The 26,936-nt window shown below is 39.7% G+C and overlaps 1 protein-coding gene across 2 annotated transcripts in view; it reads left to right on the forward strand.

The window, feature by feature from the left end:
- phtf (putative homeodomain transcription factor) overlaps nucleotides 1–26,936 on the forward strand; it is a 203,857-nt gene that overhangs the window by 81,656 nt on the left and 95,265 nt on the right. For both annotated transcript variants that reach the window (XM_067138331.2, XM_067138332.2), the window contains exons 7-10: nucleotides 10,547–10,991; nucleotides 13,706–13,984; nucleotides 19,403–19,448; nucleotides 25,003–25,125. In XM_067138331.2, coding sequence (XP_066994432.1) covers nucleotides 10,547–10,991; nucleotides 13,706–13,984; nucleotides 19,403–19,448; nucleotides 25,003–25,125 — 893 coding nt within the window. The remainder of the gene's footprint in view (nucleotides 1–10,546; nucleotides 10,992–13,705; nucleotides 13,985–19,402; nucleotides 19,449–25,002; nucleotides 25,126–26,936) is intronic.

Consider the following 26,936-nt stretch of genomic DNA (forward strand, 5'->3'; position numbering starts at 1 on the left):
GGATTGGGAAGGAAGCATCCGTAGCGTTAATTAAGGTACAGCCCTAGAATTTGCTTGGTGTGAAAATGGGAAACCACGGAATACCATCTTCAGGGCTGACGACAGTGGGGTTTGAACCCACTATCTCCCAAATACTGGATACTGGCCGTACTTATGCGCCTGCAACTATCGAGCTTGGTCAAATGAATTTAGCCTCTACATAAAGGTTCAATTAAGCACACAATTAAAAACTGAAAGACATCCATAAATTAATACATACACTATGTGATCAAAAGTATCCGGACACCCCCAAAAACTCGTTTTTCATCTTAGGTGCATTGTGCTGCCACCTACTGCCAGGTACTCCATGGCAGTGACATCAGTAGTCATTCAACATTGTGAGAGAGCAGAATGAGGTGCTCCGCGGAACTCGTGGACTTCGAACGTGGTCAGGTGATTGGGTGTCACTTGTGTCAGAAGTCTGTACGTGAGATTTCCACTCTTCTAAACATCCCTAGGTCCACTGTTTCTGATGTGATAGTGAAGTGGAAATGTGAAGGGACACGTACAGAACGAAAGTGTACACGCCGACCTCGTCTGATGACTGACAGACCTCCGACAGTTGAAGAGGGTCGTCAAGTGTAATAGGCATGCATCTATCCAGACCATAACACAGTAATTCCAAATTGCATCAGAATCCACTTCCAAGTACCATGACAGTTCGGTGGGAGGTGAGAAAACTTGGATTTCATGGTCGAGCGGCTGCCCATAAGCCACACATCACGCAGGTCAATGCCAAACGACGCCTCGCTTGGTGTGAGGAGCGTAAACATAGGATGGTTGAACAGTGGAAAAACGTTGTGTGGAGTGACGAATCACAGTACACAGTGTGGCGATCCGATGGCAGGGTGTGGGTATGGTGAATGCTCAGTGAACGTCATCTGCCACCGTGGGTAGTGCCAACAGTAAAATTTGGAGGCGGTGGTGTTATGGTGTGGTCGTGTTTTTCATGGAGGGGGCTTGCACCCCTTGTTGTTTTACATGGCACTATCACAGCACAGGCCTACATTGATGTTTTAAGCACCTTCTTGCTTCCCACTGTTGAAGAGCACTTGGGGGATGGCGATTGCATCTTTCAACATGATTGAGCACCTGTTCATAATGCACGGCCTGTGGTCGAGTGGTTACACGACAATAACATCCCTGTAATGGACTGGCCTGCACAGAGTCCCAACCTGAATCCTATAGAACACCTTTGGGATGTTTTGGATCGCCAACTTCATGCCAGGCCTCACCTACCGACATCGCTACCTCTCCTCAGTGCAGCGCTCCCTGATGAATGGGCTGCCATTCCCCAAGTAACCTTCCAGCACCTGATTGAACGTAAGCCTGCGAGAGTGAAGGCTGTCATCAATGCTAAGGGTGGGCCAACACCATATTGAATTCCAGCATTACCGATGGAGGGCGCCACGAACTTGTGCGTCATGTTCACCCAGGTGTCCAGATACTTTTGATCACATAGTATATCAAAATTAATAAAATGTTATGTTTTATCTATCATAAAAACAAATTGTTGAGTTTTATTTTAAACTTCAGTTTTTCTTACTTGGGTGGACTATTCTCTGGAATCAGCCCTTATGTTAATTAGATTGTTTAATGAGATAAGATTACCACTTTATCACTGAGTGATATACAGTATATCACAATTTCTGGTCCACCTACCTTCTGAATCAAAATTCTTTGCACACTGTACTTCAACTCAGCTTTACAGTTCTATATAATAGGACATCATAGTTCAAAGAATATTGGCATCTGTCATACTGAATAGTATGTTGACATCATTTAACACAAAGAAGAGCAGGATATATTGGTGCCAGTTGTATTAGTAGTGTTGTGAAAACATTAACCCTCAAGTATTTGCGATGGTGCACTGAGTGTGCCATGTTTAAAGAAAACTGATGAACATTGTTCTACCAGCAATCTGCAGATCCGTGTTGTTACCTATTCCTTCGGTACAGTTCTAGCTATCTGTGTGAGAAGTCAAATAAATATTTCTCCAACAGAAGCGAAATAAACAGTGTTTTTAACACGTTCATGCCCGTATCCGAGTTATTGCCTATAACGCGTGACCATGCTGTGGACCGTATCCGAGCGCAACCTTGGACTCGAGCTGTTCCTACACAGCTGGGATCTATTTTGGTCACAAATATGTGTGAGAGAGGTGAAAGTAATACCCTTATGAATGCTTCTACTCACCAGAAACCACATGGCCACGGCAATTTTCCCTCCCAATGCACTTTCTTTTTTTTTGTTTTTGAAGGTAGCCTAGTGTTTGCACAACTAGCTGCGTAGTTGGTTTGTGATTGCACAAGCATGTGTATAATCGCGTTCTGAAGTGTAACCATGGCATGTAGGGACAATATAAATGATGCAAGTGATGCGAATTTATAAAGCACAGTTTTTCAGCTGCTTGAAAATTATCTTGGCCAGGGGTATACAGTCTATATGGACAATTATAACAAATAGTGTTGGTCTCGCAAAACAATTATACGGGAACAGAACACTGCCGAAAGTGGAACAACACGGTCAAATAGGGGTGTACCAAAAGATCTAAACGAACACCAGGCAATTCTCAAACCGGGGGGGGGGGAGTGAACCCGACATACAAGTACAGTCACCTCTCTCTGAAATCTTAGCTCCATCTACTTCATCAGCTCCAAGTCAACGTCCCGCGATTTTGCCGCCAAAAAGGGCACCGGCCAAGGATCCATCATTAAGGTTAGATGGGAAGAGAAAAGAGCATATTCTCTTGAAGTTTCCACCATCAAATATAGTCAAGTTCCCCTGAAGAAGGTGCAAAGTGTGCTTCAAAAATAAAATTATTAGTGAAACACGCTATTTTTGTGCAAAGTGTGGTGTTCCCATTCACCCATGAAAGTGTGACATTACCTACCACACCCTACAGAGATACTAGAGGACTTCATTAAGGTATGTGGAAAATTTTGTTTCCGTATCTTGTTTAGTTTAGAACTTACTGTGAAAAGAATTCATTGTTGTTTGCTCTGCCACTAACAGCTGGAATAGCTGGGCCAGCCCTTTAAATAGCCGCTCAGATGATGGGCGTGAATGTGTTAAGTTCACAGTGTCACAACTGGTGCACTCGTTGCACCACATGTGTCATCATGTAAGTATATTTTTATTTACAGATTATTTTTATTTTTCATTGGAATTGTCTTCCTTTAGTATTTTGTGCACTGTTTTTTGCCTTTTATGGAAAGTCTCCTATAATGGTTCCATTTATTTTGGGCTGGAAGAAATCTGTGAAGTATCTGTACTGGTTACAGAATTATGATTCAGATTTTGACGTAGCGGACGACTGTGAAAGTAGAAATGACAATTCTGAACTGAAAATGAGCAAAAATTTACAGTATATAAATAAACAAATAACTCTGAAAGAGTGCAGCTGCCAGTGATGCAGAGTAAATGGGACAGAACTGAATTACGCTGAAGCCAGGTTTAAATTTATGCGCTTTAATATTTAATTATACTTCTGATAGTTGGAAAGTTGGATAGTTGGATGAGCAGATCTGTGGATAGATAGAACAAACTGGATGAGGCTCGTACTCAACCACACCCTGCTTGCTGGAGCGAAGAAATGATGATTATGATGATGATCATAGTTGGAAAGAATAGTTAAGGGAAAGAGACCAGTTGGAAGACCGAGAACAAGGTGGATGGATCAGATTTGGAAGGACATTAGAGAAGCTGGATTGGATGTGGCGGAAGTAATGGAGCAGGAAAAGTGGAAGGACAGAAAGGAGTGGAGGAGGCTTATTAACCACATCTGGGCAACTGGAGTGGGTCATTGATGATGATGATGATGATGATAGTTGACACACAAAAATAGACTGCACTGATGTTAGATTTGAATGTACTCATTGCCTTAATAAATACACTATTTAATGTTTTTTACAATTGGCTTTACGTCACACCGACACAGATAGGTGTTATGGTGACGATGGGACAGGAAAGGGCTAGGAGTGGGAAGAAAGCGGCCATGGCATTAATTAAGGTGCAGTCCCAGCATTTGCCTGGTGTGAAAATGGGAAACCACGGGAAACCATCTTCAGGGCTGCCGACAGTGAGGTTTGAACTCGCTGTCTCCCAGATGCAAGCTCACAGCTGCACGGCCCTATCCGCATGGCCACCTTGCCCGGTCTTGTTAATGTTAGTTCAGGAGGTTTATATAGAAGCTTAGTGAATTTCCATAACTTAATATTATATTTTTATGTAGTCATCCTCCTCCTCCTCCTCCTCCTCCTCCTCCTCCTCCTCCTCCTCCTCCTCCTCCTCCTCCTCCTCCTCCTCCTCCTCATCATTTTCCCATTTCCAGCAAATATGATTCCTCTCCACCTTGTTCTATTGTTCCACCCTCCTTCTTCTGACACGATGTTCCAATGTTAAACAATTTCCATGACGTCGTTCGGCAGTAGCTTGTTCGTGCTTGACAGAGTCATCAGTACACCTAGTGGCACTGCAACTTTTGACGTCAGCTGTTGGTTGGGGTTTGCCTTTCTTCTTTCTAGTAGTGCTTTGACGAGCTCGACATTCCCCCCTGATTATTGCAAGTGTGAGCGGAGAGTTCCCCAGTTAGAGTGCCTCACAATCTGCGTTCCCCTTCTCTACCAGCATTTGTAACATTGTCGAAATTAGCATCTGGCCGCATGCATAGATCATGCAATACGTTTTTCCCATTACACTTGCATTTGCCATAATCTGAGAAATCAAAGGCTTTGTCATCTTTACTGTATTCCATCTTTGCCCAAACATTGGGATTGCCCCCGTATTCAAGCAAAAGTTCAGACATTTCAAGTGTCTCTTGGCAGGGAACCATTAGTGCTAGTACATGAAGTGGACTTAGGCCTCCATCTAGGAAATTGGAACCATATCTGCTTAGTTCGTATAGGCTATTACAATGGGCTCGCCACACCCAAAGGCATTTGATACCTACTGCCAGGTTCAAAATTAGGCCGCCCCAAACATGGAGACAGACTCCTGTCGTAGCTGCCTCTCTGGAGTACAGACGCTTCGGGTTTGCCATCTTCACCGTACCGAAGTCCACCTTCTCCGCCATAGATGCCGTTGAGGTCTTCACTCGTAACCCTGAGCTGGAACCCATACCAGATGTTACACACCGGATCAGTGTGCTCTGGGACTCGCATAGGCAGGGGCGCCACTCCCTGGGTAGGCCTGCCTCTGAAGAGGGTCCCTACATGCTACCTGTATTTTTATGTAGTATAGCAAGGTAAAATAAAGTTAATACAATGTAAAATAATTAAAGCATTGATAGATCAACGATATTTGATAGATCAATGATATAACATAGAATTTAGGCATTTCATTTAATTAACTTTGAAGGAGACATTAAAATACGTAATGGAGCACACGTGCCACGCGAGTGCTTGAGTGATGAAAATTAACGTGAGTGCTTGAGGGTTAATCAAAGTATCAACATCTTGACAATTCCTTGTCATAATAAAGTATAAAAACAAATAACCTTACCTAAAATTTTCTGATTTTTTAAAAAAATCTCCATTTATACGATTTTAAGTGGCTGAGATAAAATATAATTAAAGTATCATGATTTGTTCTGTGGAATTTCCAACAAAAGAGTAGCGTTACAAAAATATGCAAACTTTGGGCTAGGAAGACTTGTGAGTAAGGAGACAAGCTGCTTGACTAAATGGTATATTCCAAGCTGGTGGTGGAGAGATGGTGTGGAATGACAGTAGTAGAAGGATAAGCATGAGTGGAGCAGCTAAAGGTAGGAATATGAAGATATGAAGATAAACTTGGAATTCAAGAGGACAGATTGGGTCAAATACTCTGTTATAGGAAGAGAAATTAGAGACTGGAATAATTTATCAAGGAAAATGTTCGATGAATATGAATTTCCAAGTTCTTTGAAATAATTTAAGAAAAGTTTAGGTAAACAATTGATAGGGAATCTGCCACCTGGGCGACAGTCCTAAATGCAGATCAGTAGCAATTTATTTTATTTAGTGGAAAGGAACAATCAAGTGCAAATCAGTGCTTATACTATGTGGTCCATCCGTGCCTTGTGATCTAGTTTTATGCAACCTGCTGTATTAACTACAATTCTGGAAAACATCTGTCCCTCTTCCTAATCTGGAGTAATATAATGAGATGTGTAGTTACGGGCTCGAAGACAGCAGGATTTGAGAGCTCCACTATTAATTAATTATGGGTACTCCGAATGAACCTGCAAAACAGATAAGAAGAACATTTATGTTACAACATGTGGTGCACACACCTTACAGGTATTGTATAGCCTGGAAACAACCCACTGCATGCCAAGCCTCACAGTAGTGCACTTGGTAGGGTCGCAGTCGGAGGTATGATAGTGGACAGGGCTTGAGGATATGGAGGTTCAAATCTAACACAAGTAATATTAAATATTTTAAAAAAAATGCCAATTGCCTGGGATGTATCAAAGTTCCATACTTAATAATTTCCACAGACTGAGTTGTTTGGGTGGCCCTGAAAAGGGCTGTTGTTATCGTTTCATAGGGTATGGAGCTTGGTTGGATGAGGATGAGGAGGTGATTGTATGTGGTTAGGACACAGGCAATCAAAATTCCAGTTAGGTATATGATATGTGTTCCAAATTTTGTAGGACACAGATAAGGCAAAGAACGCCCCATTGGAATGAAAACAACATATGACGGCAGGTAGATATGCAGTTCCGCGAACTCTCCTCCTTCCAGATGGGTCACAACACAGTACAAAGCTTATTAGCTCCCTCGTGATGTATTCCAGCAACAGGTATGTGGATATCTTACCTGTCTATTTAGAAACTAGACAGAATTCGACCTGGCACTTCACTTGTATCTAGAACGTTATCCGTATAGACAACAACTGACAGACATGACATTTCGGAGTGTGGAAAAAACATCTGTGTGCAACTGCATCCCTATGAATGATACAGTCTTTTCGAGATCATCTTGTCACGTCTGCTCACTATGAAGAGTTTGTGTTGGATTGCTATCCAGCATAACCCTCACATTAGCACATGGGCCATTGCACAAGAGATGAACAACAGCTGGGCATCTGTTATGTGGATATTGCTTACCCCTCAGTTTCATCTGTACCATCTGCACTTACACTAGGATCTCTATGGTCATGATTTCAAAGTCCAGGTGATGTTCTGTTGCTGGACCCTACATCATGTGGACACTGATCTGCCTTTTTAGCGACCATCTTATTTACCAATGAATTACGGTGCCACAGCAATGGAGCTGTTAATCGCCACAATATGTACTATTGGAGTGTGGATAATCCCCATTGAGTACGGCAGGCACTTTTTAGTTAAAGTGGGGCGTGAACGTATTGTGTGGCATTGTGGGTGATCACCGCATTTGTCCCCATCTTTTATTTTTTTGAAGACCATCTGATAGGCGTATGCTATCTGCGGTTTCTCCATGATGAACTTCTATTGTTGGGACATGCGCCGCTGCTTGACCGCTGCAGGATGTTGTTTCAACATGACGGGGTTCTACTGCATGTGTTGGTAGTCAACCAGAACCATCTCTATGTGACGTATCCTGATAAATGGGTTGGAAGGGGAGGACTTGTCCTTTGGCCCACCAGATTCCCCAATCTTATGCCCCTGTATTTTTTTCCCATGAGGCCGTGTAAAATAACCAGTGTATGCACAGAAGGCAGCAAGTCGTGTTCACCTTAGACAGCTCATCATCAAAGTATGCCAATCCATTATGCTGGAGATGTTGCAGCGTGCCAAATGATCTTTACAGTATCGCGCACAGTTCTGTATTGACCATGATGTCTGTTTCCCTTGGCACTCTCTGGTGCAGTGGATCCAGGACCTGCTGGCCGGAGTTTGGGATGCTAGCACCAGAATCACGTTCGTGTGGCTCCCAAATCCCATGGGTGTAGAGGGGGACGAGTTAGTTGATACGACTGGCAAAGAGGCTGTCACATTGCCCCTGTTGCCTTATAAGTTTCTAGCCAGTGATACTCATTCTCAGCTGAGACATTTGGTTATGTTCCATTGATGGGAGATGGAGTGACAGGCCACCCCTCTCCCAAATAAGCTGAGAGTGATGAAAGGAACTACGAAGGTATGGAAGACTTCCCTTTGGGCTTCTTGGAGGGGAAAAGTTGTATTATGCCATCTTTGGATTGGCCACGGTATAGCAATGCATTCCTACTTACTGAAGGGAGAAGGCCCCTTGGTGTGTACTTGTGGTGATCATCTTACATGGTACAGATCCTTACAGAGTGCATAGACCTGGGCGATCTACGCTCTAGTTTAAGTGTTCTGAGTACCATTTCCCTCATGTTATGAGATGGCGAGCAGTCAGCAGACCTCGTCATCTGTTTTATGAGGGATAGTGGCCTTTTTTTATCATGTATAAAGTGTATTTTCTATTTGCTTTTATTTTATTAACTGATTCAGTTTTAGCTTGTTTTAGTGTATTTTAATGTGTTATTTTAACTTCTAATTTGAATATGCATATATATATATATATGTCTGCACTTCAAGACAATGCCTTATTCTATCGTAATCCATATTCTCTTATTTTATAAGCAAATAAGGTATTGCAGATTAGATCCACTGATCATTTTAAATTCATAATCATTCTTCATCTTCATTTGTTTTAAATTCTAGTCAGGGGTATATATTAAAATTTTTAAATTTTAATTTCATTTTGTTCCACCTTGTACCATTAGGCGCCATTGACCTATTGTCGTGGCCACCAAATTAGGCAGGTCAGATAAATTACACTGTTGCCAAGGTTATGTAGCAACTGGCGAAGGAATGTCTAACTGTACACATCATTTCGGAGCGCGAGGCAAGTTGTTCTCTCTCAAGATCCTGATGTTACTTCAATGCTTCAAAACAAATTATACTACAAGCTTCGGAAAATATTGCTGATTTCAGTGGTATAACTATTTTCCATATAAACCACTTTAAATAATTATTAAAAATAAAATCTTGAACGAGTAAATTTAAATCCGTAGAATCATGTATTGAAAATTTCAGTAAGCGACCAAGTTTTTATTTCTTCAGCCAATAAAATTTTGTCTGTGGGAAGAATGTAAAAAATTGCCTGACTTATATTTTTATCTGAAACATATTTCCGTGAGTCTTGTAATTTTCGTGGAAAATGGCCGGGAAAGCGATCGTGTAACTGTCGCTAGCTGAGGCAGTTTGGGGCGCGTGCACCTGCACAGGCTGCAGGACGCTGTAAATACATTCAGATTACATATTAATCTGTATCAGTTTTATTACATTATAACTTCAAATATTTGAATACTGTATATTGTACTGAGTAATATAGAAAAAGAACTACTTTAAAGAAGAGGTTTATATTAATTTACAATGAATTAAGAATCGGTTTCTAGCTTCAAGGCAGTCTAAGATTTCTTAGTAACTGTCATCACTCATCTCACTATCTGTCGAGTCGTCATTTACACTGATGATGAATGGCTCCATTCTTTCATCCCTTACAATTTCCTTGGCTCAATTGTCTGTTTGAAGATTTTCCGCGCGATTGAAGCACTTTTCCCAATCTGCAGCAGTCACACGGTCGTTGGCTTCTGACATGAGTTTTTCTAGGTCCTTTATTTTGAATGTCTTGTTCCTCTCTGCCACTTCTCTTTTGACTTCAGCCCAAATCAATTCACATTCCCTATCCACCTTTAACTGCTCTTACGGTGCGAGCTCAACAGCTGCATGACAAGGAATGACTCGGGTTAGGTGGCCTGGAGCGGATGGGCTTCAGTTAGACAGCACTGCACGATCAGCGTTGCCAATCCATGCCCGGAGGTAAGTGACTCTCGACCATCTGTTGCTTCGCCGTTCCCATATCTGACGACAGTGCAGTTTTCCTCACCTGCCTAATTTGGGGGCTGCAACAATAGATGTTAATCCCCTTTAAACAACAAGGATTATCATCATCTTCTGTATCTTTTTGGATGCTGTAAGTCAAGAAATTTGGGACATGCTGGGCTGAGTAGTTCAGACCATAGAGCACTGGCCTTCTGACTCCAAGTTGGCAGGTTCGATCCTGGCTCTGTCTGGTTGTATTTGAAGATGTTCAAATTTGCCAGCCATATGTCACTAGATTTAATGACATGTAAAAGAACTCCTGCAGTACAAAATTCTGGCACTTTGGCATCTCTGAAAACTGTAAAATTACTAGACATAAGACCAATAATAATATTATTTGGAGGCCTAATGACCTTCAAAGCATTCCCAGATCTTGATATGAGGAACACTGTCATATGCTTTTTGTGTGTCCAAAACTACCACGATGACGTACGTTTGTGTTCCCAGAATATTTCTGTCGACATTCTCACTGTAGAAATGAGATCCATAGCTCTTCAATTATCTTAAGCCATCTTGTTCTTCTCCAATAAAGGTTCAACTGTCTTCCTTAGTCTCTCTTCTATTACCTCTTCTAACAGCTTTAGGTTTTTTGACCATAATTATAAACCAATAACTTTTTTTTTTTTGCAGGCTTCAGGTGGGAGTGGAGGATGAGGCTGAGGGTGATGCTGAGAATCAGCAAGAGACAGCACCCTTGGATGATGATGGATTTGAGAGCCTAAACGGTAATGGTTCAAGTGAGAATGGAGATGAAGCTGCTGATGGTGAGCAAGCTAAAGATGGTGCTAGTCATGAGAGGAAACGCTCTGCTCTCAATGTTGATGATGTAGTTAATGTTGAAACTCCTGTGGAGCCTGCCGATAAGTCACCAGTTGATGATGATGTGACTATCATTTCAGCTGAACCTAAGTGTGGTAATATAGATAAGCCTAAGGAAATAAATCTTCCTGGAAAACCTTTTAGGAATGCTTGGGTACAAGAAGTGTTGACTTGCAGAAACACATCACCAGATGTAAATGGAGCTGATGTGGATACAGATGCATCAGACACTGAAGTGAGGAGCGGCTCAGTGCAGGTAAATGAACATTTTTATCTCAATGTTCTCTATGGTATTTTTAAAAAAAAATTTCTGTTAAAGGAAGAAAATTTCTGTTATTGTTTTTCTATTGTATAATGGCTTTACATATCAGTGTAGTATTACCTCTGCTAAGTGAGTTTGCTGCACATTTGTGGTCATATTGATGTGAGCTTGCATTCAGGAGATGGTGGGTTTGAACCTCGCTGTCAGCAGCCCTGAAGATGGTTTTTTGTGGTTTTCCACTTTTACACTAAGCAAGCCTGCAGCCAACCTGTTCATTGTAAAAGGATTAATATTGTGGCAATGGAGGCCAGAGCAGGGTGGCTGACACTAATGCAAGTGAGAGATAATTGCAGCGTTGTGGTCAACAGCATGGACGGGGCCAGTAACGAACAAAACCGTTGCACCAGTGAACTGTTGAGGCTCATGATAAAGAAGCTCCTCGAGCAGGCTGGAAGCTGCTTAACAATCGATCAGGCACTTGGGATAATCTGGAATTAGAAATGCTAGAATCTCTTCAAAAATTAAGTTCCCAGAAGGAAACCATAATTTAATTTCAGTTGCAAATGTTAAAAGCATTCAAGCCCTTCAGGTCTGTTCAATGGTGGAATTACCAGCGTTTTTCCCCAGTGTGTTAGTGGGCTTATCAGATAGATTCCCACACTGTTTGAAGACACTGGCGGCTTCGTAATTAGTCTTCTATTGGGAGTGAGTCGGTTGGATGGCTATGCAGAGTTCATCAAGACTTGCTATTGTCAACTGTTCTGGAACAACACTGTTCTGTGAGAAGCCGTGTTGGGAGCTAGGAGTTCAACTCGCTGGTTTGCAGTGTGATCACCTGATTGAGTATGTGTTACGATCGTAATACATGTGTTGAGGGGAAACTCAAACACAAGTGAACTTGTGATTAACTGTAAATAGTTCAGTAAATTTAGTGGATAGTAAAATATTCTAGTTTAGTTTTAATGACACCGATAATCTGCCACAACTGTTGTCAAAAGCAAAATTGTTTCAGTATTAGAACATATTAAGAGTAATTGATAAGATGGATTCTGGCTTCCAGGACCTCTTAGATAAGCTTTGTATGATGAAGTCATAAATTCAATCTAATCTAGATGAACTTAAGATAGAACTCTAAACAGAACTTAAAACGAGTCAGGATGAACTTAAAACAGAACTGTAAGCTGAGTTGAATGAACTTAAAGGTGGACAGTACAAGTAAGAGAAGTAGATACACACTAGAACGGATAGGAAAAGATGATGGTGTACTACAGCAGGATGTTATCCAGAGCAAATAAGAACTACTAAATGGCCTGTTGTGAACTATTGGCCATCATAAAGGACTGGAGCACTTCCGTTAATCCCTGTAAGGTCAGTAGTTCTATTTGCGCACAGACAATTACGTCTTGATGTGGCTTCTGAACTTTAAAAATCTGGAAGGACAGGTAGCTTAGTGGGCACAATGCCTACAGGAATATGACTATATGATGTAATGCTGATGCCCTGTACAGGAGACAGTGCACTGAGAACTGTAACCACTATCAGAAAGTTGAGAACTGAGCGAGTTGGCCTCCTAGTTAGGATCACATAGCTGTTAGTGTGCATTCAGGAGATTGTGGGTTTGAGTGCCACGTTGGCAGCCCTGAAGGTGGTTTTCCATTGTTTCTCATTTTCACACCAGGCAGATCCTCGGCCTATACCTTAAGACCATGGCTGCTTCTTTCCCATCCTTGCATTGCTAGAAACCTCAATGTATTAGTGCGCCGTTATATCACTAGGAAAAAAATGGAATTTCAGGGGCAGACAGGCATGTGGATGTCTGAGCCATGAGAGCTATGACAGCAGAAGCCTGGGATTGTGCTGCTCTGATGACGAAGAAGGTTGTGGATGAGGGCATTGGGCAGACCTTGCAAGAAATCCAGTCGGGACAGTGACCAGCATGGAAGGATATTGCCAAGCAAAGGCATGGTGAGCTCAGTGAAAATCCCTAGAGATCAATAACGGTCAGTCTGAATTCCTGGAGGCAAAATTTTATAAGACAGTGATATGGCCTGTAGCTTTCTGTGGAGTAGAATGTTGTACTTTGAGTAGGAAGTGAGGACAGATCCTCCACGTTATGGACACTAGGACTGACTCGCTTGGTCCATACTAGAAATGAAGTTATGTGAAGAAACCTTGGTGTGGCCCAAATTATAGAGTAGAGTAGAGGAGGGAGGATTGACTCTGGTGAAATGGTTGTGCCGTCCATAGTAGCAATATTTCTGAAATAAAAAAACAGCCGTCTGACTAGGCGTAGGAGGATGCCGGCCATGAAGGAGACATCTGAAGTGATGGATGGATTACATCCTGGAAAACACGAGGGATGCTGGCTTCAACCCTCAAGATGTCCTAGACTAAGCCAATTCACAGAGATGTAGCAAGACATTGGACCCCATTTGTCAGAATAAACACCAGGAAGAAGAGAGAGAGAGAGAGAGAGAGAGAGAGAGAGAGAGAGAGAGAGAGAGAAGGTGAGAGGTGTACGTGTTACTGTTCCAAGTATAGGTTGTGGAGACAGTTTAATCACAGAGGCTTGCAGACTGAATGAAAGACATAGCTGTGTATAATGGTATTAATTATACAGTGATTAATACTTATAAAATATGTTTTTTTAAATAATATTGTGAGAGTCTTAAGTTTTATGAAACAAGTGCATCTTTTCTTATTATTAGAGGGAACGCTTGCTGCCCCGGCAACATACTCCTCTTGCTGAGAGCAGCTATAACAGCAGCTGTGAGAGTGAAGACGCAGAAACTATCTCATCACCTGGCGTTGGGAGTAGCTGTCCACTGCTCACGGAGGGTACCACGTCGGCGGGGGAATGGATTGGAGTGACTACCAACAGTGAAGAATGCAGCTACAGCTCAGAGCTCGAAGAGTCTGAACGAGAATGTAATAATGGCAATGGTGTGGAACTTAATGACCATCCTTTTGCTTGGGAGTTTGAATTGGTGAGCATTTGCACGATATACATTGTACTGAAGAAATATATTTAGAAACTACCTGAAAAAATAGGAAAATAAAGATGGGTTGAGTGGATCAGATGGTTCAGGCACTGGCCTTCTGACCCCAACCTGGCAGGTTCGATCCTGGCTCAGTCCAGTGATATTTGAAAGTGCTCAAATACATCATAGTAGCAATATTTCTGAAATAAAAAAAACAGCCGTCTGACTAGGCGTAGGAGGATGCCGGCCATTTACTGGCATGTAAAAGAATTCCTGTGGGACAAAATTCTGTCACCTTTGCGTCTCCAAAAACTGTCAAAAGTAGTTAGTGGGACGTAAAAATCAATAACATTATTATAAGAATACAAAGTGAGAGATAAAAAAGGAACACACATAATAGGAAGAACACAATGGCAGGTCAGTGTGGGAAGAGGAGGTAACACAAATGGAGACTAGGACAAACATGGAAACACAAAAGGACAAAGGAAAAAGGAAACACTCAACAGAATTATATCTGAAAAAGAAACAATTAAGGCAGGTGCAGATTCTGTATAAATCTGGTGGTCTTTTCTTTTTCAGGTATAATTTTGTTATCAAATGTTTTCTTTTTCAGGTAGTTTCTTAATTTATTTATTCATAAATTAGTTTCGACAGAGTCGAAACTGAAAAGAAATGGCTTCAGGTATCACAAATTATACTGAAGTACTTTTGTTTGGATGAGGATTACTGATATTTGACTCATTGAAAGGAGTAGCTTGAAATGTATTTTTTAAATATTCTAGAATTTTATCAGTTTCGGGTGTCATATACCTTAACCCCAGAACTGGCAATGTTAAATCTTGTGATGGCAGCCATATTTAGCAGCTTTTACTTGTCTAAGCAAAATACAAAATATCCACGAGTTATGAAAAAAATCTGCAAAGTTTTATAAACGTAAAGCTATTACACTGAGGATTGTCATGTTGACATGAAATTGCATAAATGTTTTGAGTAGAAAAATATAGTCTGCTCAAAATGTGTAATTGCAAAATTCAAAATTATAATAAAACTTTCAATCATTTGGATACAAAACTGAAACATTTCACCAAAAGCTGAGGTGTACAGATTGTCAGTAATATATTTGTAATGCACTAGCAAAAGTTTCATCACTTAGATACAGTATAACCTCGATTTTGCGTGACCATGATTTAGTGTAAACCTGCATTTAACAGTAGAAATTTCCGGTCCTGAAAATTATTCTATAAGAGCAATGCAATTTTATATTTGATTTAACGTAATTCACAGTAGGGCAAAACCCATATTTAGCGTTAAGAAAATGTTATAAAATTCTCGAATATTTATTTCTATTAGTTTTGGATATTGGACATTAAGAACCTATGAAAAAAGATGTCGTAAGCTTGCTGAGGATGATTCAAGGCAGAAGAGGAATTTAAGAGGAATTTAGAACACGGGCACTCAGGGCTAAAGTGAGATTTTGGACTCATATACACATCTGATCGTGGCCGCTGTAGCAGAAGAGAACCTCTGTTTTAATGACAGTGTTATTATAACCTTCGAAAATTCCTATATTAATCTGTGCAGTATCCTTTGGTTACAATAAGAACCCTCTTACTGATTCATCCGTTATTACGGGTAAATTCGGGTGTGTTGGTTTTTATCCATTATCAATATTCATAGACTACTCCAGAGTTTATATTGAATGTGATCGGTCGTTATCCGTATCGATTCTTCACTACGCCCGAGTGAGTCGATCTTGAGTGAGTCTGAGGTCTACTCACAACTCCAACTGATGTAAACAAACATCAGGATAACATGTTTTTGCAATAAGTGCAATGACATCAGTTGTTAACTCCTTAGAAATAAAGGCTGAAGTAAATGGTTGCTTAATTTTAATACTATGTAACTAACCTAACCTCATGGCACTACAGCCCTGAAGGGCCTTGGCCTACCAAACAACTGCTGCTCAGCCCGAAGGCCTGCAGATTACAAGGTGTTATGTGGTCAGCACAGCTAATCCTCTCGGCCGTTATTCTTGGCTTTCTAGACTGGGGCTGCTATCTCACCGTCAGCTACCTCCTCAGTTCTAATCGTGTAGGCTGAATGGATCTCGAACCAGCTCTCAGATCCAGGTAAAAATCCCTGACCTAGCCGGGAATCGAACCTGGGGCCTCCGGGTAAGAGGCAGGCATGCTAACCCTGCACCATGGGGCCGGCACATTAATACTATGTACTGAAATAAAATAAGAATGCGATATTTCTCTTTCTCAAGCTACAGCAGTGTCTATAACTACAGTAATTTCAGAGGTTAGGTTATGTACTTTCTCATCTTGTTAAATTTCAGAAAGGCTGTTCCCATGTAAATTTATGGTGAAAATCTTATTATTCTACAGGGAGCTTGAAATACGTTTTCATAATACGTGCGTGGTAAACCTAGGTTAGATGACACCATTTGAAGTAAGAAAATGGAAATGCTTACCACAAGCCTCTAGAGTGATGCTATTACACTTTTTAAGAATGAAACTGAATATGCGTGCTCAGACTATTGGAATTAGGAAATACGTGCTAATGAGTAAGGCGCTGCTTGGAAAACATCCGTGAAGATGTTTAACGCAGCCATTTAAAGAGCTTCCCACCCCGCGGCTGGATGATATTTCAACTACGCGTGACTGAAATACATTGATTCACTTAATGCGTTACTACAAGTATAAGAGTAGCCCGATATTCACGAAATTTGGAATTCCTTACGATAGAACTATGTACGTGCAGATAATTACATAATTGTTTCATATTTCCTTAGTAATTTAGTTTTGTGTGATAGAATTTTTTTTTTGCTATTGGCTTTATGTCGCACCGACACAGATAGATCTTATAACGATGAGTGATAGAATTCGAAGCACTCTTCGAGACAGAGACCCAAGTCACACTCCTGGCAGCAGTACACCGACGTCTTCTTTTCGCCGTGTTTTCAACACACGATACGTCTCTGAGGTTTTGATTTCTCACTCTTGGGTGCTAATTTTCTGATAAAATGTCTTTCCTGCAACCTTGGAACTGTATTATCTGATGCGCACCGACCTTGAACATTTCGTTCCCTGCTCGAGCGAGTATATTTTGTAAACAAACCTTCCACCAGTTGAACCCGATAAGATAACTGCTCAATGTTTGTCCCTGTGACTTGTCTGAATATCATTGGAGAATTTAGGAATCAGAATTCACTGTTGAAAACTTCCCTTTGGCCTGTGTAATTATCTATAGTCTAATTTCTAAGTACTGGTTCCTCCTCATCGTCACAGTCATCATTTACCATTGCATCCGCCACAGCCACATTATCTATTTCATTATCACTGCTGCTAATACTTAATACTACTTCCGACTAAACTTTCATCCGAGTTATACATATTTCAAGCACGTTACTGTCAGTCAAACCAAGGCTGGAGCTAGCCATTGAGCGCGACGCGTCACATGGACTGATGAACCTGCAGCGAGACCGAAAGCAGCAGGACGAAACTGAATTAGGAGGATAACATTTATGATGAAACAAACCAGCTCGATACATATTTAAGATAAAAGGTCGAGACATCGTCTTTTAAACGAGATATATACCATGAATAACTGGTTCTCATATCATATGACAGAAAGCAGCAACTACAGTAACTCATGGCTACACAGAGCGCTCGTGGAGAGTTACGAAAATATTACAAGCCAAGAAATAAAGACAAATATAACAAGTAAACCACACTCTTAATGTAAAGTTAGAGCAAAGAACATCACGTGAAAAGACAAACTTCTCAGATCATCATTTCTTTATTTTATTCTGTGGGAAAGAATGAAGCAAACAGACTTTTAAAAAAGCAGAGATTAGTGCTCAGACTTAATTGACAAATCTTATCCTCGCAAAAACAACTACATTTTAACGATTTTCAAGTCTTATTTACAACACTGATAAACCTGAAAATGTCTTCTTGGAAACAAAACAATTTACATATCCATAACTCCAAAACTCTTCACACTATAGCCGTAAATGCAAAACCATATACGGGTCTATACCATGCTCGGCGGCTATGGAAGAAAAGAGGGTCTATACCACGTATAGAGGTCGGTGCTGAGGGGTTAACGAGACCCAAAAAGTGATGGCTAGATCAACAGTAGAGAGCAATGTATAAATGAGAGGGGGGTCTGGGGAAAAGAGAATTGAGCTGGAAATCAACAGTAGAGTGAGGTTTTTCTGGAGGAATCTTGTTCAGCATCAGTGAACTATCCTGTAAGGTATGCATGTCGATGATAAATGGCAAAAAGAGGGTATGCTAGCTGAGTGGCATTGTCACTGGCCAGTATATGGAGATATAAAAAATAAAAGGTCACTTCCCTGTGGTGCAGATTCTGTCAGCTGAAACTTGTAGTGTAGATTGCTCCTGAGATGGGATGCAGACACTACTGTTGGTATGTGGTTTCAGTGCCATTTCCTCCACTGACAGCCCATTTTCCTTCTATAAGGACTCCTCTGCTCTTAGCCATTGATCCTTACAGTGGGTCAGCTACTACTGCCTAGCACTCAGCATAGAGACTCTGGCTGTACGGTCTAATCCGTTACCATAGCAGATGGCTAGATGTAAATAATTTTTCCCATGATAAGAAAATATTTGGAGGGTTCATTTCTCCCTGTTGCCTTAGAAAACTTTTCTATTTTAACAGTATATTAAGGAGAATTCTTCACCTTCTGCCACTTTTTCCCTCACCTTGGTGGTGTCACAGGTCTACTGTGTCAAACATGTGGACATGGTCCTGTTATATGGCCATATGTTTTTCCTGTTACCAATCCTATGTGGGGAAGTATTCAATATTGTATCCTTTTGTGATGATTGGTAGTTTAGTGTGACTGAGTGAGATGGCCATGCAGTTAGAGGCGTGCAGCTGTGAGCTTACATTCAGGAGACAGTGGTTTTGAACCCCATTGTTGGCAGCCCTTGTTTCTTGGTTTCCCATTTCCATACCAGGCAAATGCTGGGGCTGTACCATAATTTAAGGCCATGGCCACTTTCTTCTCACTCATAACACTTTCCTATCCCTGCCATAAGAACTATCTGTGTCAGTGCAACATAAAGCGGATTGTAAGATTAGTGTGGTGTATTTGAAGAGATGCATACTGTATTAAGGTGAACACTAACACCTAGGTCATTGAGCTAGAGGAATTAATTAGACATGGCTAAAATATTAAATTTGGCTGGAAAACAAACTCGGGACCTCTTAAACTGAAGGCTACAAGGAGCTAGGTAGTATATTAGATTTAACATGTTGATTGACTTTTTAAATATTCCGTTTTTTTTTTTTTTTTAATTCTGAGTAATTGATTAGTTTTTCTATATTAATCATTTTTCCTATAGTTTGTGTGTATGTATGTGAGACACTTGCAATTTTATATTCCAGTCACCTACAGTGATCCTGAATCCCAGCTGTGCAGCTTCAGATCGAGGTGAGGATCAGTGATATCCATTAGAGGTAAGATTAACATATCGTGGAGCTACTAACTGTGTGTGTCTGCAATTTTGTTTGTGGATCTTCATTGTTTAATTTTCTCCTCTTGGAAAATGTGATGACAGTATGGACATATTATTTTAATCTTACAATGATGTTAAATTTCACTTCCTGGTGATTTTAGAACTAGTAGGTACTTCACTGAAATACAGAATAAATGTAGTGAATAATTCAACTGGCTGTTCAGAAAGGTGGCACTACTATAGTCAGAATTTTTTTTTTTTTTTTTTTTTTTTTTTTAAAGTTTATAACTATAATCATATAGTACAAGCTTTAAGGTGTATAGCTATTTAAAAATGTTATAGGCACAATCACTAGTATTGATGTTATTGTGAATCTGGATGTAAACAGTCTTAATGTTTTCTAAAAAGTTCACAATTCATTAATTTTTTGACATTCTACTTTTTTCTAGTATGTTATTATATTGCTCATCATTATACAGTTCAGACTTCTTGTAAAAGTAAAAGCAATTTAGTTTCTGTTATATACTTAATATCATGCTGATTAATAACTCCTAAAAATTGTGAGAGAAATTTCAATGTCTTCCAGTATTATCAACATTTTGTATTATTGAGTGACTGAATGACTCCTAGATGGACTGTTTATTGGTTTTCATTATCATTTTTCAACTCTAGTTTCCAGGGTGTGGTGTAAAAGCGCTCGCTATCTCTTCCTCTCTGCATGCATCTTCTGTTGCAGGACATCTTCCCATCTGGGACCTCTCTCCTCTACATCTGATTTCACTGTGTCTATCCAGCATTTCCTTAATCTTCCCCTTGGGTTTTTCCCTGGAGAGTAAGGTTGAATTATCTTCTGGCAGGTTTCCTTGCTCTTCATTCTCATAATATGCCCATACCACTGATGTCTGCACTTCTTTACACTGTTAATAGGGACTTCAATACCAGCTACCCTCTTGTTAACTTCATCCCCGATTGTGTGCTTTGAAGTTAATTTTATAGAAAGTAATTTAATTGAGGTTGAAAATATTTGCTGGAATATGCAAAAATGCATTTTTGGGGATTGTTCCCTGTTAAAGCTTGTATTTTATCATCCACTGGCTAACAGCCTCGTAACTGTTCCATTGACCTGCTAACTGTCAATTTTAGGTTTCATGTAAAGCTTTCACAGGTAACAAACATACTGGACCCTGGGCACAGGATAGCTCTACAGTAGGCCCTACTGCGTTACTTGCATCACCACCCCCTTGTGGGTTAGTCACTCTTAACAATTGGATCTTGATAGCAGGTATCCCACCACCTCCATCTTATTGGACTTCATTGGACACAGTATATCTGCTGGAGTAGTCAAGAGTGGTTTTGCCTGTCTTTAGTTCCGCCATAATCTAACTTTCTACTTTATCAATATTACAAATCATAGGATAATAGGAATTTATAATTACTAACCATTTTAAATCTCTTCTCTGATGTAATTTCCTTGCTATTAATCGTATCATACTCTTGTTTTACAGGGTGGTGTACAAATAGTTAACACATTTAATCTTTTCACAACAACATTATTTTGTAAAAGGAGTCAGACTCATTGGCTAAATGGTCAGAGTACTGGCCTTCAGTTCAGAGGGTCCCGGGTTCAATTCCTGGCCAGGTCGGGGATTTTAATCCCTTCTGATTAATTCTTCTGGCTGAGGGGCTGGGTGTTCGTGTCCATCCCAACACTCTCCTCTTCATATTCAGACAACATACCACACTACCAACCACCACAGAAATACTCAATAGTGATTATATCCCTCCATATAGGGTTGATGTCAGGAAGAGCACCCGGCCGCAAAACAGGGTCAAATCCACATGTGCAACGCAGTTCGCACCCACGACCCTACAGGTGTTGGAAAAGCGGTAGGAAAAGAAGAAGAAGATTAGTTTATAAAATAAAATATTTATATTTTACAGATTCACCAGTCTTGGAATTACAGTATACTGTATCACATGTTTAGCATGGTTTCAATTGCAGCTTACAACTTCTTCAAGGCAAGTGCATGTATTTCTGATGATTCTTTGACACAGATCTCCATTAATCACACCACATAACTACATAATTCAGGCACACATTTCGTTAAGAGTTTGAGGCATCAAAGGGTAGAGTTCCTCTGTTGTGGATTTTGTGAGGAGAATATTAGTTTGTGTGATCGTGACCCATTGTTATCCATAGTACCATTATGGCGGATGCTCTGTTAAGCCCATATTTAAATCCTTGTGTTTTCTTTCTGTGTGGCTGTTTGAAAGACAAACTCTGCTGGTGGTGATTGATATTATAAATGGCAAAACAGCATGAACATCGGCCACCCCTGTATTACCTCATGTTGTGGAAATGTATGCCTGGATTTGTTATTGTGTGGTGAGATTAATGAAGATGTGTCTTGACAAGTTGTCAGGAATACATCCACTCACTTTGAAGAGGTTTTACGACATAATGAAGGCCTCATTGAACATGTGAACTGTATTTCCAAGTAGCAGTATACCTGCGGGTGAAGAATAAATTATTTCATTTCATAAAATAAAGCATTCACAAAAAAAAAAAAAAAAAAAAAAAAAAAAAACCAGTAGAAGTCCGTTAAAGCGAGAATTTATAATCGTTATTATGGATTGTCGTTATATCCGATTTTTCGTAAACATCGGGGAAAAACCCATACACATTGAAATCGGTATGAAATGGCAATCAGCTTGTTCAAAACTTGTGTTCTTGTGGATGATGTGCACACTACGGCTTTGCTAGTTTGTTACTTTTTGAACTCTGATACTACGTGAAAGTGTGTGTTTAATTTCATTCTGAAAAAATTGTATCACTCCAGAGGCTTCTGTGGACAATGTTCCAGTTTTCTTCAAACAGCATTACCTAACTGTATGTGTATCATGAAAACTTATTTCAAGCGCATGTAGAGAAATGATAACCTCCTCACTACAAAATTACATGGGAACAGCCTTGCTGAAATTTAACTAGCTGTGAGAAAATATAAACTGTCCTCCGAATCAGTGATGTACTCTGCTATATCTTGAGGTGTATTATCACATTCTTACTTAATTTCAGTATATAACATTAAATATTAAGCAATCGTTTATTTTAGCCTTTATTTTTAACGAGTTAACAACTGCTGTTGGCCTCATTATTTACACGTTTATTATGAAAACGTATTATCTTCTTTCATTTTGAATTTTCTTTTAGAGAACAGCAGTCGATGAGCGTTACTCATCGACTCAGACATCGCCTTCAAACGTTGAGGAGAGAGCTTGCAAGTGTACATAGCGAGAAAACGATACAGTACCAAAGATGACCGATCGCACGACTGATTGCATTTTGTGGCAAATGTTTCAGTTTTCTTATTCAAACATTGTCACCTAATTTAACTGTACTATATGTATCATGAAAACATACCCCAGTGCCAGTAAAGAAATAATAACATTCTCGCTTTAAATTTACATGGGAATAGCCTCTTTGAAATTTAACCAGTTGCAAGAAAATATAATCTATCTTCAGAGATTAGCGATATGCTCTGCCATATCTTGAGGTGTATCAATTCTTACTTAATTTCATTGTAGAGTATTAAAATTAAGTGATTGTTTACTTAGCCTTTATTTCTAACGAGTTAACAACTGCTATCAACCACGTTATTACGAAAACATGTTCTCCTCTTTCATTTCCATTTTTCTTTACGGAAGAGCAGTCGACGGGTATTACTAATCGACTCTGACATTGCCTTTGAATGTCAACAAGAGAGCTCGCTAGTGAACATAGCGAGGAAACGATACCGAAGATGATTGATCGCATGCGGTAGTAATCGCTGGGTGCATAAATGTCTGTAATGGAAAAAATCGCACACGCTTAATCGCTCGTAACAACGGATGCGTCAGTGATAGCGCTTTCGCTGTAACCAAGGAATAATACGCAGTTTCATGTAGGAATTTTGAAGGGAAAGACAAAAACTGTCTTTATAATGGAATTCTCATTATTTGCTGTACACATTATAGTGGACTTCTGTTGTATATCAGGTATTTGTGCACCACCTTGTAGCCTTATATTTTTTCTCCATGTCATATATCGTAAACAAAAACCCCAACGAAATATAAACTACCAGATAATAATGATCATCATATGGCCTCAGTTACCATGCAGGCATTTTGATTTGACGCTATTTAGGCTATCCTCAATTTCAATGTTCCGTTCTTACTCTACTGGCAGGCAAAGGAACTGGAACTCTTTTGGCTGGCCTGTGGCTGAGTTTTAACTAATTTTGTCAGGTAATCACCAATTGTGTCACCAGTGATCTTTATACAACATGGACTTTTTTTCCACCCTTGAAATGTCCAAGTAGGCCTACCTTCCCCCTGTCCAGTTTGAACCATTATCTTGTGATACGGAGGGAGACACACTACCACTGATCACAGAGGGAGTTGGCTACTCTGTATGGGTCATGTAGCTTTAGGCTGGCATTCAGGAGATGGAGGATTTTTATCCCACTGTCATCAGCCCTGAAGATGGTATTCTGCAGTTTGTCATTTTTACATCAAATGACAGTACTGTGTTTTAACTTTGGTCATGGCCTCTGCTTTCCTAGCCCTGTCTTGGTGTCAGCAAAATCTTACCTTTGTTATTGTGACATTTAAGTCAGCAAAGACCCAAACACCAAAACGAAAATCATAACCTCTAGTCCCAGTTAACCATCATTACATTCGTTATGCATAGTCTTTTCTAGACAGAATGCTTAATAGTCTTGCATTGTGCTGCCAAAATAATTATGATCATATAGAAAAGAAAATAATAGAATTTTAAATCAAAGACTTACAAAAAAAAAAAAAATCTGAAATATTTGTGAATTAAGTATCTGCCATTTCAGTAAAGATTACTGTTGGGGTTGCTTAGAAGTTCTGGGAATACAATTTGAATTTTAAACATTACCTTGCCCACTTTAGGAAATGTGAGGAATATTGCCCAGTTGTACTTCCCCTAAAACAGTAATTATTTCCACTATCACAACCTTGTGCAGTTATGTTGTTCTATGTTTAATGAACCATTTTTCTAATAAAGCTCAATATAACAGACTACATATTCAGACTGGAGGGCCCTTGAATTAACTGGAACGTATTCATATCTCCAAACTAAGTATCAACATGAATTAACTAGCTCAAAATTTGTGTGTGACTTGCTAGAAGATAAAATAACTCTATGCGTATGTACACTAGTCCAGTTTCATCATTAATTCCAAATGAAACAAATTCCCTGGATACCCTGTTTATAAATGTAATGATAGACATCTACCACATATCATTTATTACAAAATCACTGTTTTAGTATCAATAAATTTCTTTAAATCATTCAGTTCATATCACAACTACTAGAGCAAATGCTAATTACAAGTTCAGTAGTTTTAGACTCGGATATTTTACCTCAGTTCGCTTTACTACGTTGAGAAAGAAGACAACCTAAGATGAATACTGTAATAAGACTGGAGCAGTTTTAGTTAGTAGAACTTTTCTCTGTTGCAGTGAGCTGTACCGTATGGGAAAAACGTGATGTGAAGAAAGCTGATCTGTCTGTGCTGGATATTAGTTCGGCTATTATTGAGAGAGTTGAGTCTATGCCAGAGAACATGGACTACTTCTATGGAGGTAAAGGAACATAGCTCTGTTGGAGCTTTGTTGTAATATTCTGGCCTTTAGTTTTAGTTTTGTATAGTCCAGATTCAATTGAATGAATTGCAATAACTTATTCTTAACTTTCTGAATGTGTGCTTTATCATTCTATAAGACTGTTTCTGGATAAGTTGGAGATGAGAATCAGTCTGATTTCTGTGATAGAGCATTATAATACTCATGGTAGGAGAAACTTTACTGTAAAAAATTTCAGAATTAAAGAACATGAAGTGAACTCGTGTTCTTGTATTCCTTGAGGTGGTGCAGCTCTTTTCCAGGTACAGTCGCATAGGATGCAAGATGCATGTACATTTATAACTACATACCAGCCCTTCTAACAATCGTAAATCTCTGGTAATTGAACCAAGGCCTCAGAGGATGATGCTAATAGTGCTGTTGTACTACAGAGGAGGACAGTTAAAGAACAAAGTCAATATTAATATTTGTGCTGAACTGAGTGACTCAGACGGTTGAGGCGCTGGCCTTCTGACCCCAACTTGGTAGGTTTTTGGTATTTGGTGGTATTTGAAGATGCTCAAATACGTCAGCATCGTGTCAGCAGATATATTGGCACGTAAAAGAACTCCTGCAGGCCTAAATTCGAGCACCTTGGTGTCTCCGAAAACTGTAAAAGCAGTTAGTGTGATGTCAAAATAAATATAAATAATATTATTATTATTATTATTATTATTATTATTATTATTATTATTATTATTATTATTATTATTATTATTATTATTATTATTATTATTATTATTATTATTATTATTCTGTATTCTTCAGAAACATTTGTTAAATATCTTCATTAGTTTTCAGTTCATGTTCTGATCAAATGACTAGACACATTTGTACTTCAGTGAGTTCATGCGTAATGTAAAATACTATGATATGCAGAGTAGAGATTTAACGTGCTGGGACTGGCCTATCAACTGACTCAAAACACCTACAACAAGCGATGCTTGTCACTTGGTCTGAAGCTGGCACACTACATTACAGTCATCCACCTGGAAGGCCTGTATGCTACGGAGTGTGTGTCACTAAACAGAAAAGGTTTGAAAAACAGGAAGTCAGAGAGAGAAGAATTTTTTCAGACAGATCCTAGGCCCGGTACTGTAAATATGGGGAATAATAGAGATGTGATATTTCAGAACTCTCCTTCGAGATAGAGAGGTGGCTGTGACTGTTCCAAGAAAAGAAGGGTAGCTTTCTATGGTCATGTGACAAGATTGTTTTCCAACAGATTGACAAACCGGCTGTTCACCTTCTGGCAAAACAAAGTCTGTACTACAGGGCTCATGGAGACTGAGAAGGACGTAAAAGAACTGGAGCTTACCAGCTTACATAACAGACAGGCTTTGATACAGATCTTGAAGAAAGTCTGTGATTGCATGGAAATGTTTTCAGGAAAAACCTTTAAAGAAATAAGGTACCCCCTGCTGAGTCAGAGGGAAAAACCAACCCTGGAGGGTAAACAGATTAAGAAAAACAGAAGAGAGCATTGCTGATAGGGGGGTGGGACAAACCTGGTTTCAAAACAAAGGTGAATGGAATTAGCAAAATCACAATGCAAATTGAACAAGCTCAAAATGCCACCATTCAGATGCCATCAACACCTGATGAATCCACAGTCTTGCATCTTGAATCTACTCGAACAGAGGCTGTTGGGTATCGGATTAAAAAGGAGGAAGATATTCTCCAAACTAAACTGCTTTAAAGTTTGCTGGGGGCGAAAAGCTTGTATGAAGGAATGTACTCTAAAGACAGCCTGCAGCTGCAAAGCAACATGA

The sequence above is a fragment of the Anabrus simplex genome, chromosome 1 (assembly GCF_040414725.1).
Source record: "Anabrus simplex isolate iqAnaSimp1 chromosome 1, ASM4041472v1, whole genome shotgun sequence".
NCBI lineage: Eukaryota > Metazoa > Arthropoda > Insecta > Orthoptera > Tettigoniidae > Anabrus > Anabrus simplex.